Below are 20,727 nucleotides of genomic sequence, written 5' to 3'. Positions count from 1 at the left end.
GACTACATGGTTAAGAAGAAAGGGGAGGGGGGTGGTGGGAAAGCCGAGGTTGATGAGAATCTAGGTTGTTGTCTTTTCCCAAATGTGAGCAATGGGGTTCTTGAACATTTTCCCAAGTAAATGTATTCTCACCATGTTGCCCACGGTTACTAAGACATACTAGCGCACTTGTCATGTGGGACCTACACCAGGTACCTGCCCGATAGTTTTAGAGTACAATTGGACACTGGAGAATTTTGACCAGGCTTAGAAAATCAGGGTGAACGTATGTTTTTTTTCTAAGAATCATATCTGGAGCACTCTGATCTTGAAATGTATGATCTAGGAAGGTAACTTTTGTGCTTGATGACTTGAAGGAATCCTGTACGGCACTCTCTCTTCACCATGGGAACAGTGATGGAATTATTGTGTTGCACTTCATTGATTCACCAATAAGACAAGCCAGCAAGCGCCAAGCAATACTTGGGAGAAACGTACAAAGTTACAAAGTCCTAGATGCTAAAAAGTCCATAGGCTGATGGGATGTATTCTGTGCAGCATGAAGAGGCTGGAGACAGTAAGGGGCTTTCCTTCATAGCCGTTGAGACAGTAAGACTGTAAGCTTAAAGCTATTCCACGTCAGATGTTATAACTAACACTACGTTAAGTAATGTAATGACATGATCATTTAAAAGCCCCCCCAAGCTGCTTTCTGTGGGCGTATGTCATTATTTCCGCTTCCTGCTGCTTCCAAGTGTCCACCAGAGAGGATTTAATCATGGGATACTCGACAAGAGAGCTCCCGAATCGGACCAAATTTTTGTCTCGAGACAGGACGTATATTGTTCTGACTGCTTTCCGCCATTGCTGTTGTTGCTATGACTTCCCTGTGATTGACAGCCGCAACCCAGCTTGCCGCTGATCACACCCAGAGCAAATGGTATACACCCAAAAAACGTCCCGGACATCATTTGAACAGCTAATTTCAGGCAAACAAGCATTTACAGCATGTACACACAGGGTCATAAGTTGGGTAAGAAGTTGCATATTGTAGCTTTAAAGGTCCCATATCGTGGAAAATGGGATTCCCCTTGCCTCTTTGATTATAAGGGAGTTGAATGTGCTATCTAAACATCATGAAAGTATCAAAACGCAACTAAATCCACACAATCCATATTAGAAAAGCGAGCCTCTAAACGAGCTGTTTGGACTTCTGTAACTTTGTGGCGTCACAAAGGTTCGCTCATTATCATTTTTGTAAGAAATAATAGACTAACAAAGTGTTTTTTTCAAAGCGGTTGAGCAGTTGTCATTGTTTATTACCGGAGAGTTTTCCCTACCTGTAGCTGCCGGGCAGCGGTGTCTCACGTTTCACTCTTGAAACGGTTAGCCAATCAGAACAGATGGTCGTTAATAGTAATAAGCCTTAAAGGCACAGCGACAGAAACAGCCTGTTCTTGGTAAGGCTCAGAGAAATGCTGGAAAATGAACGTGTAAAAATGGATTGAGAGTGTTTTTGGTACATGACACCACACAAACAGCTTTGAATGGACCTCAACACAGAAAATAAAACACTGGAAAGTGGAGAATATGGGACCTTTAAAGCACAAAACAGAACAGATTTGTAAATGTGGCAGCCCACTTATTTGCTAGCAATAAAATGTGTCATCCACTAAACACTTTCACAATAAAACATCAATGGCATAGTCGTAGCATCTTCAGTGGAATGGAAAATTTGTATAAGTCAACATAAATATCACATTTAAAACTGTTGGTGTAATGAAGATCCTTTCTCCTAATTCCACTGCTGTGTAAACTGCTGCAAAGCAAGATCGCTTCATCCACTATAAATACGCTGTGTGCTAAGGCATTAGCATGCATCATAGCAATCAAAATACACAGTCAAACTGCCACCCATCCTCTTTGCCACACAGCAGTAAGTGGTTCCAAGAGCTTACGTACGTGCCAAAAAATTCAGTGCACTCCTTTATGAAAGAGCAGAGTTAGGATGGAAGAACAGGCTAAGACCCCATTTTACTATAGAATCTATAGGCTGTAATCAGCAGAGTCATGTCAGGACAAGCTGTGAGAGTTGAAAGGCCACTGCTAAGGTGAGGAATCTGACAGAGAAAGAGAGAGACAGACAGCAGTTTCAGTTTCAAAAGCCCATACTTATTCCAGAGCTTAATTTTTTTATTTGATTTGAAGATTCTGATTATTCTTCACAGAGACAAATATCAGAATATGTGAGATGAAGGGGGAGTGTGTCGTTGTATAGTTGTATGTACATCAGGACAGTACAACAATATTTCTCCATTCTTTTCCGAACTTTTTTTATGCAATTCAGACACTTTTCAAGACCTGGAAATGGCCAAATTCTTTTTTCGATACATTTCCAGACCTGAGACAGAGGGAGGGAGAAAGAGAGAGAGAAACAGAGGGACAGAAATGGAGCAAAGTACAGTATGTGACTTGTGGGGGGGACTGAAGCGAGGGCTATCTCACATCCTGTGGTTTTGAAAGTCTAAACCACAGCTCAGGACATTACATAATGTGACCCTCCGCTTCAAGGAGGGGAATCCCTGGAAGAGAGAGGGAGGGAGAGGGAGAGAGAGAGAGTAGGAGAGAGAATTTGAATTTGAGAGAGAGAGAGGGTTAGATAGATGATAGATGAAGTATGTCAGTGATGCAACATTATCAGTATTATGATCTACCACAATAAAATCTGATATTAGCCATCAATGAAGGAGTACTGAAATTAAACAGTAGTTTTAAGAAACTCTGCCATTGAGCAGCTATAGTATTTTGGCATCAACAACATTATTATTATTATAAACAAACAACACTATCGCTGAGAAGATTGTCAGCCTCTATGCTCCTCTACACTACATTTTACATCTGTTGCCACCGGGTCAGATTTGGTGGGAAATCTGCCAGATTGCTTTATAGCACAAAACAGGAAGAGGGCGCTGTTCTTCCAGAGCAAACAGAGATAAGGCTTTCAGAGTTTCTAGCAATGGCAGATGGAAGGAGTGAAACAGAGATGGAAAAATCCGACATGTTACATCCGCTTCACTAAAGTGAAAGAGAAAGCAAATGCATGGGGAGCGATGCCAGAAAGACTAGAAGTAACGGGGTTTATGGGAAATGTGTTGTTAATTTTGAGAATAGCAACTGAAAACAGCACACTCTCTATGGTAAAGATAATAGAGTTTTAACTGTAGTAGCATAGAATTTGAATGTGAATGTGAATGCTGACATCCTGGAGTCAGACGCTGCTTTGTGTGTATGTGAAACTGCCTGCTGCATCATCTTGAAAGCATCGCCCAAAGCAAGCCTGGAGATTCTGTACGTTCACTGATCAGCAGCATATGAATACAACTGCTATGTCACGATGCGGTAAAATAGGGACTCTTTTTCATGTTGATGGTATTAAAAATAGAAATTAAAACCCGTTGATGTGCAGCAACTTGTCTGTGTTATCAGTGCTGAGTCAGCACCGCTCCCACATAGAGAGCAAACAATGAGATGCAATAAAACATAGTGAACCATTGGTGACAGTCTCAGGCTGGGACAAACACACACACACACACACACACAAACTCTCCTTTATTTACACTGGCAGATCAAGAGGAAGTTGGACACTGAGCTAACCCTCTGGACCCCGCCCCCTTCACCACACACACACACACACACACACACACACACACACACAAACACACACTCACTCACACATATTAAAACAGCTGTGGGACCGATATGCAGGCCATCGTATCAACATCTATCTGTCCAGTGTCTATCTGCGTCTCTCTCCAATCTGTCTGCGTTGTCTCTCTTCTTTCCTGCCTCTCTCTCCATCCGTCTCTGTCGATTTTTATCCGTCCCTCTGTGACGTTTTTACAGTACGATGCCGGAGTCTTTATGTGTTTTTCTTTTATCTCCTTCCTATATGTCTCTCTCCCATCCTCCCTCCTCCCCGGGGTGTGTTTGATGGACTGATGTTATTATCTCTACCTCCTTCATCCCTCCTTCTTCAAAGCAGAGGGACGAATGTATCTATCAGGCTTTAGCGTGCTTAAGAGACGCCTCGGGGCGCCGCGGCGCTCCACGCCCAGCCTGAGTGAGGCTCGTCGGGGGGAAAAGAGGAAGGCCTTGTGTGTATGTGACAGGCAAATTGATAGTGGGAATAACCATATTCCTTCCTTCATTAGCTGTGCATTTGATAGATAGATGCTCAGCATTGGCTGAAATAAATCAAGCTCCCTATGCAGTTGCGGTGTACAGGCAACGATGTTCAATAAATGTCAACGGAAAACATAAAACCTGGGGAGGAAGACTCAGTGGGAGATGGAAAACTTGTGTGTGTGACATTTAGGTGATTTATACTGGGAAAAGTGTGTATTCTCATATAACTTATGTATCTGACAGCTATATCGGAATATTGATAGATAGATAGAAGCTCAATATTCATGAAATATAGTGATTTAAAATCTCTAAGCATCAGATTATCCAACAAAATGACAAAGAAAAACTGGAAAATGAAGACAACTGATTCTAGAAGAACATCATCTAGTTTCTTAACTGACAGATAAATACAAGCTCAATGTCATTTCAAGTAATTAACAATAACCTGTCAAAGGAAAACAATGGAACATGTATAAATCTCCAATGGAAAATGGAAAGACAAACGTGTGTGTGTGTGTGTGTATGTGTGTGTGTTCCGGTGCCGACACCCATAGGTTCCATTCTCACAGCCCCAGGAAGCAGAGAGCTGAATTAGTCAGTCAATTAAATGAGTCACTTTTCACCTCTTGTTAGTCACCCCCCCCCACACACACACACACACACAGACAGTCGATTACTCTCAAACTGAAACTATGTTGCTTACAATGCTTGTGGTTTCTGGTTACTTCCATCTAATAGTGGACACACATTCACCCTCCCTCTTTGTCTCCTTCTCTTCTCAAACACACACACACACACACACACACACACACACACACACACACATACACACACCCTCCCACTCATTACCGCACTCACAACCCCTGTGATTTCATTTCCTGCATTAGCGATATTTTCATTTTTATTTTCATTTTATGGATGGATGATGCTGTTATCCAATCCACTTATGTCTTTGCTTATCTTGATACATCTTTGTTATTCTGTTTGTTTCTTGCTTTCTTTTATTTGTCCTGAGGTAGATGCGTTTTATAAGCTGCTTGTGTTTATTTAATTTCTCTTGTTGCTCTCATATCTAATCACCTCCATGTTTTATCACTGTGAACATAAACTGAGCTAAATTAAAGTGAAACTAGATGGCACTCAGTAGAGCTCATACCACCAACACTATGCAATTGTCAAAATATGCCAGTTGTTGGATTTTCACCAAGAGTTAATTTCTTCCATGTCACATTACCAACTTGTTTCACATTTTCATGACTGGACCTGAAGTGGGACATGAGATCTGCCTGTTCACATTCTACACACTTTTAAGCATTTTAGTCGATTATCTCAACACCACACTGCCAATCAGCTCTCTATCTGTTCAGTTTGCATTAGTGCTGCCCTTCTACCACTGGATCAAGTTTTGGGCGGTTATGTCTAAACCGGAAATGAGCTCTCCAGTGCCTCCATGTTGTTTGATTGGTCCAATAGTGGAGGGTTTGCCTCTTCTTCTGTCTGCTGATAGACACACAAAGTTTGATGGTGTTACGTGAATCTGTTCATATGTTACATGTCTTTTTGTGAGAAGTCACACCCACCACCACGCCCCTCTTTGGCCAATTGGTATGACAAGTTAATCAGTTCTTCCTTGCCTCATGACCAATCCTTCCACAAAGTTTCATGCAAATCCATGGATAACTTTTTGAGATATCCTGAGAAACAAACAAACCAACAAACAAAACCCCCATCCAACTCCATTGCCGGAGGTAAAAACATTCTTCTTCCATCTATTTCCACAGTAGCTTTAGTCTTACACAGCACTCACTGGCTACAACTCCATGACATGTTTGTTTTCCCTCTCGACCGCTTCCTCCACAGTTTCTCTCTCTCTCTGTTCTCCACATAACAACAAACAGTGGTGTATTTGTTCAGTCCGGTCAAGTGGAGCGTCGATGTCAAGTCACCGAGTCGTTCTCCTGCTCCGGTCTGGACGAAATACCAGAACCACTCCGCTGGAATGCCTCACTTCCCTGTACTGGCTCCTACATCTTTGCATTGTTGTGTGTGTGTTCTACTAGCCTCTGTGACCAACTCCCACACGGTGACATTGTTGTGTGAGAGCAGCCACAAAACCAAGCACTGAACAGCACTGGATTGGACTAAAGCATAAAGGGAGAGTTGTCTGTTTTGATTTTGTTTTGGAAAAGAAAATGATCGATGCACTCTTTAAAACAAAAGGTTAAAAACCGCTCTTATAAAAAGCAGTGTTGAACCCGGATGCGTTGTCCTTAACTAAACACATACAGTATGTAGTGAAAAATGATTGGTCATGTCATTTTTCAACACATATGTATGTATGTATGTATGTAGACAAGCAGAAATTGGTGCGGTCGAATTCAGCTACACTCCGCTTCTCATATGGACTCATGTCTAATAGATTTCACAGAAAATCTGAGAGAGAAATCTGCTATCTGACATGGAACTCCAGAGCAGATTGCAGATTTTTACAGTACACCATCCCTTTTCCCTTCATAGCTTCCCATATTCCCCAAAAAATCGTACATTCACTGCATATTTCTCCATAATCGCTGACCACATACATGGCATTATATTGTACAAACCAATAAATCGATACAATACAAATGTCGTTTCTCACAAAGCAGAGGTGGAACATGAGACATCTGTTGTGCTTCTGTTGTTGTGAACTCACTGCTGAGCCTAACTCGATTATTTTTCCACGAGTGACGGTTACCAACTTGCTGATATAACGCTGATAACTCTGGATTCCAGCAGTAATAATGTGTCCCGAGTTGCGTGTTACCACTTTATCAATGAACTCATCTCTCTCTCTCCGTCTTTCTCTCTCTCTCTCTCTCTCTCTATCCAGCTGCTTCCCACCACAGTTCACTCCCAAATCATTTAGCAGGTACAGCCGGTGTGAAAGTGAAGCTCTGCGTTTCTGTCTCTTGCCTCCTTATGTCCCCAGTTGACTCCTGTATCATCTCAGTTACTGCAGTAGCTACCAATGTGTTGATACAAAAGCTTAAAAAAAAAGGTATTAATACATGTGTTACACAAAATAAGAGTGATCATCCCTAAGGCCTATGTAAGCCTTAGGGATGGGACAATATATAGAAATTCAATATATCGCGATAAATGTGACAATACGTATCGTGGGGAAGAAAAATGAATGGTGATATTAGCTCCATTTTATTCTGCTGTAGTAATCACAAATGAGACGCTTGACCATCACAGTTTCACAAACTCTCCATCCAAATTATATTATTTGCACTTTGTAATGACATTTTTAAATTGTTGTTTACATTCTAGCAGTCAGAAATAAACATAATTCTGCACAGTCAGACTTTGTTGTCACTGAACTATTATTTATTACATCGTATCGTGGTTGTATTGACTCGTGAACCCCATATCACATATCGATCGTCCCATTCACAAAACCTTTAAAACTTCCTCTTCACTCTAATTTCTCTGTCTGTTCCACCCAGAGCTGTATAACTAAAAGGTTCTGACTCCACAGAGAGTTGTAGAACTAAAAGGCCTCTACTGTTTCCACCCAGAGCCATACATGTCAAACAGTCAGCAGACTAACACACTGCATCTTAAAAGGCTTCTGATTCAACCATCAAACTTTATGGACCCTATACTCAGACAGTGATTTACTGGGAGACTGTTCGGTCTTAACTACCTTCGGCTTCTTCTTCGCCTTGTTCAGCCCAGAAAATGGCAATATGCATTTTTAATGGTCTGCCAGGTATTAATTATTCAGCTTTCAGTGGATTTACTGCTCTGTGGCCACTAGTTAATGGTCTGAGCAGCTATTTCCAGCTGGCCTTAGACACATACACATACAGGGCTGGTGTGGACGGACAGTCAGCGGTGTGTGTGAATAAAGAAATAAATGAGTGACCTCAGTAGTGGGTCAATGAGATTAACTTGGCCTTATTTGCTGTTGTCATTGTTTTAGCATGACTTTGCACTGAGGCTAAATAAATCGAAAAGACCCATAATCCAAAGATAACAGTCTGATCTCTTACCTAATTTACATGAGCCAACAGCAAATAAAACACTGACTCTAACCATCTGTCCAGTATAGGATTTTCAGTGTGGATGTGCTTCCCAATATCTGGGTTCTAAGCTTTATTCTGTAGGCTATGTATGTGTCAAACTTTAATGCTTGCCTCTAAGTTCTGATTTGAAATTCAAAATGATAGATTTTAATGAGCAATATGAGGAAATGTATAGATTTACTGGAAAATGTACACATATACAACCTTGTTAAATGAGGAAATGTTCACATGTACCATTTTACCATGTTTTACACAACATACATTCACTATTATCACATTTACTTTAGCACATATCAGGATTCGGATCATGCTGGTTCCACTTTGGGTCAATGCGACCAGGACTCTAACACAAAAGTCACATGTGAAAACCCACATGTGAATTCAAAGCACATGTGCTTTTTGATTAGTTTTCATATGTGAACGTGTGAAATTTGCCTTTTTGCTCCTGCAAATTTTCTCTTTGGGTGTGAAATTACATTTTCACATGTGAAACAAACACTGACATATCTAACGGCAGGTGAAAATGTGAAAAAAAAAGTTCACATGTGAAAAAAACCCCCCACTTCATCTAGAAATTGAAATTGTTACATCTGAAGTAAAACACTAAAGTCACGTGACATCAGAATACATGAGGAAAATTGTTCACATGTGAAAACCAACATGTGTCCACAAAGCACATGTGCTTTGAATTCACATGTGGGTTTTCACATGTGACTTTTTTGTAAGGGAGTGATCGAAAGGTGAAGGTTTTTTTTTTAAACATGATCCCCTTCAACATCACACGATTAACTAATAACCATAAGTCATATTTTGTGGTAAATTTGCCCAATATTGTATTTCATATGCTTTCCCCCATTGAAGCGCTAACCAGAGCCGCCCTCACTTAACTCCTCAGACTGAATGAGACAGGATGTGTTCAGGTTCTTTTTCACAATCTCTATAACCTTCATTTGTACCAAATTACCCCACCATCAAAGCCTTATATCCAGACTTAAAAAGGCAGACTGAATGCTTTGACATTGCTTGACGCTTGCTGAAAAGGCTAACAAGAAGACACCTTTCAAGTGCTGAAGAGAGAGAGAGAGAGAGAGAGAGAGAGAGAGAGAGAGAGAGAGAGAGAGAGAGAGAGAGAGAGATGTTGATGTTCTTAAATGAAACATTTCAATAGTAGAGCAAAGGGAAAGAGAGAGTTGATTTTCCGTGATGAAGAAGTAGCGTGGAAGCAGTGGGAGTTGACTCACCAGAACTCTGTTCTCCGTCTTGTCTCCTTTGATCTCCAGTTTGACTCTCTTCCTCAGCGACAGCTTCACCTTCCTCCCCACCGCATCCCTCACACTCTCTATGCAGACATGAGGAGAGAGGAGGAGAAAAGAGATTCAGACTCAGATTCAGGAACTTTTGTCTGTCTCAGTGCAGCGGGCAGAGAATCGTCTCTGACAGCAGCTCAATGAAAAACTAAACTTAAAAACACAATTTCAGTAAGTAATGCATTGTCAAATAGTGTGAAAATGTTGCACAAGTGCAGTTTGCCTCTTATTGAGAAAAAAGAGGGAGACAAGAAGAGATGAGAAGAGGAGAGAAGGGAAGAGGAGAGATGAAAAGAGGAGAGGAGAGAAGAGAAGAGAAGAGGAGAGAAGAAGAGAAGACAAGAGAAGAGAAGGGAAGAGGAGAGAAGAGAAGAGGAGAAAAGAGGAGAGAAGAGAAGAGAATAGAAGAGAAGAGACAAGAAGAGAAAAGGAGAGAAGAGAAGAGGAGAAAAGAGGAGAGAAGAGGAGATGAGGAGAGGAGAGGAGAGAAGAGATGAGAAGAGGAGAGAAGAGACGAGAAGAGAAGAGACGATAAGAGAAGGGATGAGAAGAGGAGAGAAGAGACGAGAAGAGAAGAGAAGAGAAGAGACGAGAAGAGGAGAGAAGAGAAGAGATGAGAAGAGAAGAGGGACAAGAAGAGAAGAGAAGAGGAGGGACGAGAAGAGAAGAGAAGAGAAGAGAAGAGAAAGGCATCGTCACCAAGCTGCTTGTCGCACATTACCAAGACTATTCCCTTCCACTGTGGGCTGTTCCACACAAAATCAAAGCCTTAACAGAGACTCCATCTAAATCAAAAAGCTCCAACTTGATTTAGCATTTCAACATTTTGACTTCCTCAGCAAAGCAAAGATCAGTGGATCTCTGACTGAACAAATGTGCCAGAGGGGGACTAACTCCCCGTATCCGCTGATTAGAAAAAAAAATATGTTTGATGAAAAATTAATCGATTCCAATTTGAACACACCACGAGGGAATCGTCTTTCTTCTGGCTTCCATTTAATTTTTCTCCTCATGAATCCATCTTCTGAGGATTGCTTTCTTTGTGTCAGTCTCATTGTCTGTGGCGAGACTTGAAACTGTCACCAGCACTTTCTGACACACACACACACACACACTCTCTGCCAGACAGACTAGCAGACAGACAAAACGTGTCTACATGGGCTCATACATGCTTAGCTGTACATATAGGTATATTCACGTATACGCTCAAAACACACACACACATATGCTGAGTGTGTGTTCCGCTGCTCAGATTGATTGTTCACACCCAGGAGAATCCTCCACAGCCGGGGGAACTGGCTTAGAGAGCAGAACTGGGTCAGCCGCCTTTTCACGCTACACACACACACACACACCGAACAGTGCCTTATATACTCTGTGCACGTATGTGTGTGTGTGTGTTGATTCCAAAACCTTCATAGATCACAGCAAAACCAAGAATGAAGTTGTTTTATGTGCCGGCCTTGGCCTTGCGAAAGAAATTCCATTGAAAATTTGTAGAATATCCTCCTGCAGCATTTCTAAAAGTATAGATAGGTCACCCAATATGTTATTAAGCGATTTCTGGTGGATCCCATATTACATGTGTGCTAGTATGTATTAATGAGACTGGGCAGTTCTGGTCCTGGGCAGAAAGAGTTGCTCTGCCTGGAGGACTAAGCACAAGAATAAGAATTCCGGACAGACTCTGTTCATGTATCATTGAGACTGTGCCAGCGAATTCATGAGGAGTGGAAATGTGACTAGCCAGTTACCCTGTGGCTCGTATTTTAGAGTCAAGACCAGAATACCATTGAATTTGAACAGGGGCTAATGGGGAAGGTGTGAACGGGGAGACCAATGGCCTTGTAAAAGCTCAGGCAATCATTTCACGAGTCCATAAAGTCACTCTCCATTTTACTGACCCCCTGCAGCCACTCCTTGCTTTTCAGGTTTCAGCTTTGGGAGAGCTGTTCATGTCAAAACATTGTTGATTTGAGCTGTCTAAGATCACAGGAATAACATATGTGAAGTATGCGTCCTTGTGAATTTCTGCTACAAGTTCCATCCCTGGAAATGAATGATATGGATATGAATAATTAGTTATGGATATGAAGCAGAATAATCAATTTATTCATGATTGGATCATGGGAAATTGGTTGCTTTAGTCTCTTGGGACATGCTGACCCAATCAGTAGAATAAGGCCTTAGTATTTAACCCTTTTTATTGTGCCTCATCTATCAATATTTCTGTCTATATGCAAAGAAAACAAAGAAAGAAAGAAAATGTTTAGTAGTATTTGATATTGCTCTGCCCTCTTCCTCTCTCTGACACTCCTTTTCTCTCTCCATTATTAACTCTCTCTCTCTCTCTCTCTCGCTCATCCCTTCTGCATCAGCAACTCATTTTCTACTGCTCTCTCTTACACTGGCTTTGTCATGAACACAGACATACCTGCACAGACAGACAGAGACCAGCACACACACACACATACACACACAGTGTCAGGTGATAGGCATGGCAGCATCCTCAGCGTACCGAGGGAACAATGCTTTTCTCTCTGCAGTGTTCAGACAATACAATACACCCCCCCCCCCCTCCCTCCCTCCTCCCTGTCATCTCTGCTTTGACACAGCATGACACCACTAACTGCTGAAAAGTTAGGGCTTTCCCTGCCTGGTAAACTCTTTAGTCTTTTTTTTTCTACTTGTCACCTAAAGGAAAATGTGCATAATACAAGACATCATGCAAAATATTTTGTAGCCATTTATTCTTTCCCTTGCGTACAGCATTTGAGCAAATTCCTGTAAAACATCTTTTTTCTGCACACACACAGATTCTGAATGTGTTCAGTGTTGACTCCTCGAAAGCTGTTTTGTGATTTTGTTTTTTAGCTGTTGTGTCCTCAACTACCATGTTTAACGCACCACACTGCTGAGGATGCCGCCAAAGCCTTTCTGAAAGCAACTGTTTGCTACTACAACAAAGACAAGACGCAGCATCAGCAATGGGACACTCATAGTCAAATGGCAACAAATGGTATTACAACATGAATCCCATTTACAGTAAAAAATAAAGGAAATGTAATGCTTTAGCACACATCACCATTCCCCTTGTTAAATTAAAATATATCAACCACTGCCACTACTGAGCAGGATAACCAGGAACCAGATTGCTTTTTCCCCAGTGTCAAATGCAAAACATTCACCAACTATGATTCAGTCCATATTACTGTGTGAGCAGTGGGTTAAATGCCTGTTAGTTACAGGTTACGGCCAAAAAAATGAAGCCTAGTCCAAGATAAACTAATTAATGATTATTATGATTAAAAAGCCATTATAAACCATGTACGAAGTGACACATCTCTGTCATCATAGTTTACTGGGGCCTGAGCTTCATCTGATGAATCATAATGCAGCTGGACAGAATGCAGCAGATTGACCTGAACAGACTCAGACTCACAGTTTCATCTCTGATCGGTGTTCACCTGCACATTGAGAATGAAATCCCACGTTACATTTATCTGGAGAAACATCAACAATATCTACCTTTTAGAAAGGAAAACATGGAGAGTGATTTCCATCTTGGTAAGACATATGTATTTATAATTTTATTATTTAACAGGAAAAGATTAGTATAGAGGATTTTGCTGAACAGACAAACAAGAGACAGACAGTCAGGATAGACTAGTTGTTTGTGTTGAAGGATTTGCATTTGTGTCCAGTTCTTCCTTAGTTTGATTTACATTGTAAATTCACAGTTAGATTTGTTGTTGAAACAAAACTATGATAAAGGCATAAGATGAACCTATGATGAAGCATGTTGACCGTGAATGAAGCTGCATCAGGTGGCCTCATGGTTGTTTCATTAAGATGTTGCCATTGCATTTCTTTCAGCATCCATGCAAATGGTCGCTCGACTCAATGCCCTGAATGACGATCGCCATGAAAACATCAACTGCATGTTTGCAAAAGTCCTGAATAAGGAGCAGTACCTCTATGCTGAAGCCTCTAGTTTCTCTGGAGTGACTGCTGAGCTCGACTCTGCCCTGTCACCTAACATATGGGAGCCAACAGCCAGCACAGCTTCACCAGCATTTACACCTTTGTCCATATCTCTTGGATATGGACAAAGGAGACCTTCCTCCCACAGAGAAAGAGTCTCCTCCCATGATCAAGGACACAGCATTAGGTAATGCTGGAGCATCCATCCACCCAGCTCAGCATGTTGAGGCTCAGTCCAACCTGCTCCGCCTTGTTGAGGCTCCAGCGACTGATGACTTCAAACTCATTAAGAGATTGAGGCTGCTTCAGCGCTCCCCCAATGGTTTTGACGATGACTACCACCTGGAGGCAGTTGGAAAGAGACACCTCTATGCTCCCTCATGTGACACATCTGGATTTGTGGCTGACTGCTGCTCACCCTGTGGATCCACAGGGTGGATCTGGGCTGCCTGGATGAGTGGGAGCCAGTGGTCAAATCCCACTTTGACTTAGGGATTTGGTGAGGAGCTCCTCTACGCTTCATCACATCTCTCTAGATTTATAGTTGACTGCTCCCCACAGCATGGGCCGACTCTGGACCAGCTTGACAAATGGGAACCTATTGTCAGCAGCACTGATTCTCAACTGATGCAGTTCCTCTCAGTCATCATGGAAGAGGAGGAAATTGATCAAAAGCACATTAATGCTTCCTCATCAGCGAGTTCTACATTTATGGCTGCCTGTGCTCCACACCATGCCCCTACTCAAGATCATCTTGATGAATGGGAGCCAATTGTCAAAGCTGATTCTAAACTGAAGCTGTTCCTCCAGGACTTGGAGAAGGAGGACCACCAGGCCTTGTGGTTGAAACAGTAAAGGACACCAAGGATCTGTCCTGTCTGACCCTGGAAAAGACACTTTCACCTGTCCAACTGGTCAAACCTGCAGGACCTCAGAGTTCCAGTGCCAAAGACAGCCTGGCGACAAAACCAAAAAAGAAGAAGCGTGGCTTCTTTTCTTGGCTATCCCGCATATTCCGAGGGAAGAACAAGAAATCTGCTGACAACATGGCTAGCAAGCAGCGACGTCACTCCAACAGACCTGCCAAACAGAAGCAGATGAGCCAAAGCCCTGCTTGAACACCCTCTCATCTGCAGTCCACTTCTGAACTCCTGTCATCTTCCTATCCACTTTACACAAACGAACAACTGAATCATATAATTTGAATACATTTATTTGCACACTACTGTTAGCGTCTTTGCACATTTCTTAAAAACACACCGTATAATAATAATATAATCAATATTTATTCTAAACCTGGCTGTTTTTTCACTGATAGTTTTTTAATATACCACTTGTTTTCTGTAAAAGAAAAAGACAAAAACACATCAAAATAAAGCGTTACCATAATTTCTGTATCAGTAAAACTACAATCTTGCGAGAATTTGCCCAAAGGCAAAAAGTGAGACTTGTTGTGATAGTTGCATCTGTATGCATCATCATGCTGAAACTCCCTGTACGTGCAGGATGCCAAGAGTGACAGTGCATGATGCTGAATCACCAACACCAGTGAATGTTCCACACAATGACTGGCTTTATACTCATCCAGACAACAGCACATGACATGGAATCATGATCAACTATGCCAAATGCCTTATGTAAAGTGGGTAGTTGTTGGGCAATTTAGTTAACTAGTGGATTGGTGGGTAAACAATCAGGACAATCCCCCATGAGAGGGGATGAAGATGTGGGGCTTAGGTGAGAGAACTTGTTTATTGAAGGCCTGAGAGGAAGTAGGATCATTAGAAATCTCCCCTGCAGCTTGTCGTCCTTGGCAGACATCGATCCACATTGAGAAAAACACACTAGTGGGATACACGTGTCACCTGCTCTTACATTCCCATCCAATGCACATGAGACTGGTAGCACTGTTAGAGAGTTTGCTGTATCTAGGGATATATCGAAATTCAATGTATCACAATACAAAAATGTGACGTATCGTGGGGCAGAAAAATGAATCGCAATATTAGCTCCATTTTATTCTGCTGTAGTAATCACAAATGAGACGGCTTGACCGTCACAATTTCACAAACATTTGTTTACATTCTAGCAGCCAATGTCATCGCTAGAAAGATTTGTGGCTCAGAAATGAACAGAATTCTGCACAGTCAGACTGTTGTCATTGAACTCTTATTTATTACATCATATCATGGTTGTATTGAATCGTGAACCTCATATCACGCATCGTGAGATAAGCATAGCGTCAAATCCCTGGCTGTATCTCATGATTAGCAGGATGGCCTGTGTGTATCTATACCATTAGTACGCCAAGCTTTTACTAGAAGGTAGGTGACTAGATTTTCCACTTATTCTGCAAACTTCAGAAAAAAGCTGAATGGCCAGTTTCCCAAGTTATGGACAACAATGTCCACCACATTAAGGAGGATACGTTACAATACGATACGATACTTTTTAATATCAAGGGGGTTGACATCCCCGCAGAAACATACTTCTGTCCTCTTGACTTCTGATCCTTCCTTACTGTAACCAAGCATTCCAAAAACTGATCTGATAAGTAACCAAAGTACAAGGGTTGAGTGAGGAGCATGGCTATAGATGATAAGGATACAGATGATAACATGAAAACAGTTTGATAGAGTGAACGAGTGACTGGCTGGCTGAAATGTTTGGTGACTCAGTGAGTGAATGCATGACCACGACTATATGGCTCAGTGAATAAGTGACTGAGTGAATGAATTGATAATTTGCCTCTGAGCCTCATCTATGCATTTTATGCCTCTTATCAGGAAGATGTGTAGCCAGAAGATTGCTGTGTGCCTGAGAGAGAGAGAGAGAGAGAGAGAGAGAGAGAGAGAGAGAGAGAGAGAGAGAGAGAGAGAGAGAAATTGCTTGTTCTTGTCCAATATTGCACTGAGGTGTCACAAGCTGAGCTACTTTGCCACACAAAGAGACCGCGAGCTAGAGCCAAATAACCTGTTTCTAGACTCTAAGCTGTGTCTACAATCAGGGCAAATAAGCCAAAAGAAACACGAGAGCATATGACATCTCCCGGCTAGAGATTTGAATGAGGACCATACAGTCTACAAAGGCTGCATGGGGGCAGACTGTGGGACAAAAACCATGTAAGTGCAATGGGATGACACACTGACTGCTCACATCTAAACTATTTGTTTCTGTCTGACAGAGAAACTGACTGAATCCCACATAACATTCACACTACAGGCACAGATTTATTTATTTATTTTATCAAGATCACCAACAATAGAACCGCTTCTGGCTTTGCTGCATCTTCCACATGAATAATCTCACTCGAGCTGTCTGGAGAAATAGTCTATTTATACCCAAAGCATTGTCTATTCAGGCTATTCCACCCTTAGGAAAAAGAGCTATAGTAATGCTATAATCATTTCTAGAGGGATACTATATAAATATCACAGCCTAATTGTAAGTCCCTATAGGAATATTGCTGGGATATAGTGATACCATAGGAGATCATAAATAAGTACAATACAGCCATAAAGTACTATAAGATGACTGCAAACTCGCCATTGAGAACCACAGACACACTCCAAGTCCATGTAAGGAATATTATAGGAATATTACAATTTCAGTAGGGACACATGGGCTGCAAATGAGCCGCGTCTATTCTTACCCAGAAGCTCTTTGGGGACGTCTGACACTTCCTCGCTCATTTTGCCGGAGCGTGTAGACGAAGATAATAATCCAAAACAATGAGAAGAGCACAGTCACCGCATCGAATAATACAGAGGGAACAGAGAGCGAGAGCGAGAGGGAGAAGTGTCAGGTGCCGCCGCAGCCGCCGCCGGTGCGTTTCTCCCGGTTACATGCTCCTCTCTCCCCGCGGTGTCCGGACAATGTATCCACGTTTATCTGGGCGCATCTCTCTGCGGTTCAAACGGTCCGGGTCTCGGTTGTTTTTGTAGGGTAAAAAACGCCGCTAGAATCCTCTTAAAATCATGTTGAAGCCCGCTGGACGCTGCACTCGTGCGGGGGAAAAAAAAAGACCACCGTACACATTCATCCTCTTCCCCCCCCTAGTTGCCCTACCGTAAAGCTTGTCGGTGATAGCAGCCAATAGTGGAGACCGGGGCCCCTCCCCGCTCGGTGATGCGACAGCCAGGGAGCCGATGCGATGCCGGAGCGGCGTGGCGTGGCAGGAGGGGGGCGGCGGTGGTGGAGGCTGCCGGGCCCGGCTGGCTACACCAGCGGTGCTCAAACTGGGGTCCGGGGACCGCCAGGGGTCCGTGAGGGGGTCCCAAGGGGTCCCACCAACCCCATGTGCTTATCAGTTATGCTAATGCAGTACAGTTCTTCTATACTGATTCTATATTGTAGGCCTATTGGGTGTATATAAAAATAACAGCAGAACTATATTGATATTATAATGATACAAAAATACCCATGTCCCTATAGAAATATTGTGAGAATATTAGGCTTTAGTGATACTATAAATGCCATAAAGTACAAAAATATAACTATAAACTCACTATAGAATATTACAGACACTGTGTATTTGTAAGAACATTATAGGAATATTACAGTGTTTTTTTATGATTTTTTTTTTCCCATTTGGGGCGATATGTCCAATTTAAACCTATTAAAAAGAGTTACACAGGAGACTCCCGGGAAGGAGGGTGATCTGAAAATATATGAATAGGTGATATGCTTTGTTTTGGGGAAAAAATATGCAAATATCATGATGTAATCACACTTGTTTCAAAGCGTTTTAACATCTTACTTGATGGACTATAAGCTATTGAGACAAGTCAGTTTATTTAACTTCACTGATATGGTTTTGTCTTCTTGCATTTTAAAATAATACATTTTCAATACATGATTAAATCAACTGTCAAGATGTTTTTGCAGTCTGCTGTGACTGGAAGATTTAAGAGAGACGATGGCGACATCTAGTGGTGGTTTTGTGAAATTGCGGGCAGCTAGGCCACCACCTTTTTAGTCAGTGCTGTTTTGGGATTTTTAGATGAGAAGCACCTCATGAATCCAGACAGCAACTCAAAAAAAATCAGTTTCACATAATTCAGTCTGATAGAACTTAATTTATTTTCAGGAATAACATCTCCATATCTACCATCTACCATCATGTATAATACATGTTACATTTGGGTAAACAATGCTGACATATTTGCTCACTTCTCAATTACTTGTTTAGCAGAAACTTTTTCTTTCTTTTTCATTTTCTTTCGTCTTTCCCAGGTTTGGGCTATTAAAGTCACACGTACACCTCTGGAAGATACACAAACTACTTTTTGAGGCAATACAGATGCATGGGCAGTCTTGCCTGCAATCATAATTAGCAGTATTTATCAGCATATTTTGGTCATTAAAACACACATTTCTTATCTACATTTGATAATCAACATATCCCTGCTCAAGTTATATTGTCCATCACCACTGCCTGTAAAAGTTGCCTGTGTGTCAGTGGCATAGTGGTCATAAGAATGGTAACACACTAGGCAAACTTTTGGGTCAATGTATAAAGGCAACAGTTCCATCAACAGGCAACAACATGAAAATATGTTATGAAACATATTCAAGTGGTTCTTGTCAACAGTGTCTTCCTATGTGATTAAAGCAACAATGTCAAAAGTTGCCATGTGTATCACAGCTAAGAGAGATGACTATATAGTGGGGGGGGCAATGTAACACATTAAATTGCCTGTTGGATTTGCGTGTTAATTTTTGGAAACCATAATAAATGCATTCTTTGGGTTGTAAGGAAGTGTAAAAAACATGTTGCCATTTTTTCTATTAACCTTCAGTGACCTTGACCCAATGACATAGCTGAAATGTTGTTTTCGCGAAATAAATCCTTTATCGTGATTCGCACCTAGCATGTGAAACTGAAAGAGTATGACAATGATACAATGCATACTTTAACTTTCTTTTTATTGCACTTATACATTTTCAGGTCCATGATTTTCTTTTTTCCAGGTCATTTCTCATTGTAGTTTTGCTCCCATTTGTCATGAGTTGAAATAAAAGATCTAAGATTTTTTCTATGCACACAAAAGGCTTATTTCTCTCAAATTTTGTTCACAAATTTGTTTAAATCCGTGTTAGTGAGCACTTCTCCTTTGCCAAGATAATCCATCCACCTGACAGGTGTGGCATATCAAGATGCTGATTAAACAGCATGATTATTGCACAGGTGTGCCTTGGGCTGGTCACAATAAAAGGCCACTCTAAAATGTGCAGTTTTATCTTGAAAAAAGACATTTATTAGGCACTGAACTATGGATCTCACATGACTAGGTATCTGGTGTGACCACCATTTGCCTCATGCAGTGCGACACATCTCCTTCGCATAGAGTTGATCAGGTTGTTGATTGTGGCCTGTGGAGTGTTGGTCCACTCTTCAATGGCTGTGCGCAGTTGTCGGATATTGGCAGGAATTGGAACACGCTGTCGTACACACATGTCTGGTGAGTATGCAGGCCATGCAAGAACTGGGATGTTTTCAGCTTCCAGGCATTGTGTACAGATCCTTGCAACATGGGGCCGTGCATTATCATGCTGCAACATGAGCTCTGGTGGACATTCGTGCAGTCAGCATGCCAATTACACGCTCCCTCAAAACTTGTGTGTTGTGTGATAAAAACTGCACATTTTAGAGTGGCCTTTTATTGTGACCAGCCCAAGGCACACCTGTGCAATAATCATGCTGTTTAATCAGCATCTTGATATGCCACACCTGTCAGGTGGATGGATTATCTTGGCAAAGGAGAAGTGCTCACTAACACGGATTTAAACAAATTTGTGAACAAAATTTGAGAGAAATAAGCCTTTTGTGTGCATATTAGATCTTTTATTTCAACTCATGAAAAATGGGAGCAAAAACAAAAGTGTTACGTTTATATTTTTGTTCAGTGTAGATATAACATGAATGACTCATTAGCATGTGACGCATTTACCGAAATCAATTATTACTTGAGTACAACGCAAGTCTGAATCTTAATTGATCGTAATAAAAATAGGACAACCTTATGGTAATAGTTTTCACATGAACTATGCAAACATAATATAACAATATTTGGTCAATTACTCTGCACAATTGTATATATTCATTATGACCAAAACAGTCTTTTTTCAGAATCCTAAAATTTAGTACAGGAATAGATGCTACAAATGTAAAAAAAACTTTTGTAATTCATCTAGTTTAC

General features: G+C 41.4%; 1 protein-coding gene across 1 annotated transcript in view; it reads right to left on the bottom strand.

Moving 5' to 3' along the window:
• The window catches only part of LOC139922562 (F-actin-uncapping protein LRRC16A-like), a 102,386-nt gene extending 85,139 nt beyond the window's left edge, over positions 1–17,247 (bottom strand). Inside the window, exons 1-2 of the mRNA XM_071913085.2 lie at positions 17,178–17,247; positions 9,476–9,573 (exon numbers count right to left, since the gene is read on the bottom strand). Of these exons, the coding sequence (XP_071769186.2) occupies positions 9,476–9,573; positions 17,178–17,217 (138 nt within the window). The 5' untranslated portion in view covers positions 17,218–17,247. The remainder of the gene's footprint in view (positions 1–9,475; positions 9,574–17,177) is intronic.
• Positions 17,248–20,727: the final 3,480 nt, after the last annotated feature.

Source organism: Centroberyx gerrardi, chromosome 12 (genome assembly GCF_048128805.1).
Source record: "Centroberyx gerrardi isolate f3 chromosome 12, fCenGer3.hap1.cur.20231027, whole genome shotgun sequence".
NCBI lineage: Eukaryota > Metazoa > Chordata > Actinopteri > Beryciformes > Berycidae > Centroberyx > Centroberyx gerrardi.
This window is presented reverse-complemented; position numbering and strand designations above follow the sequence as displayed.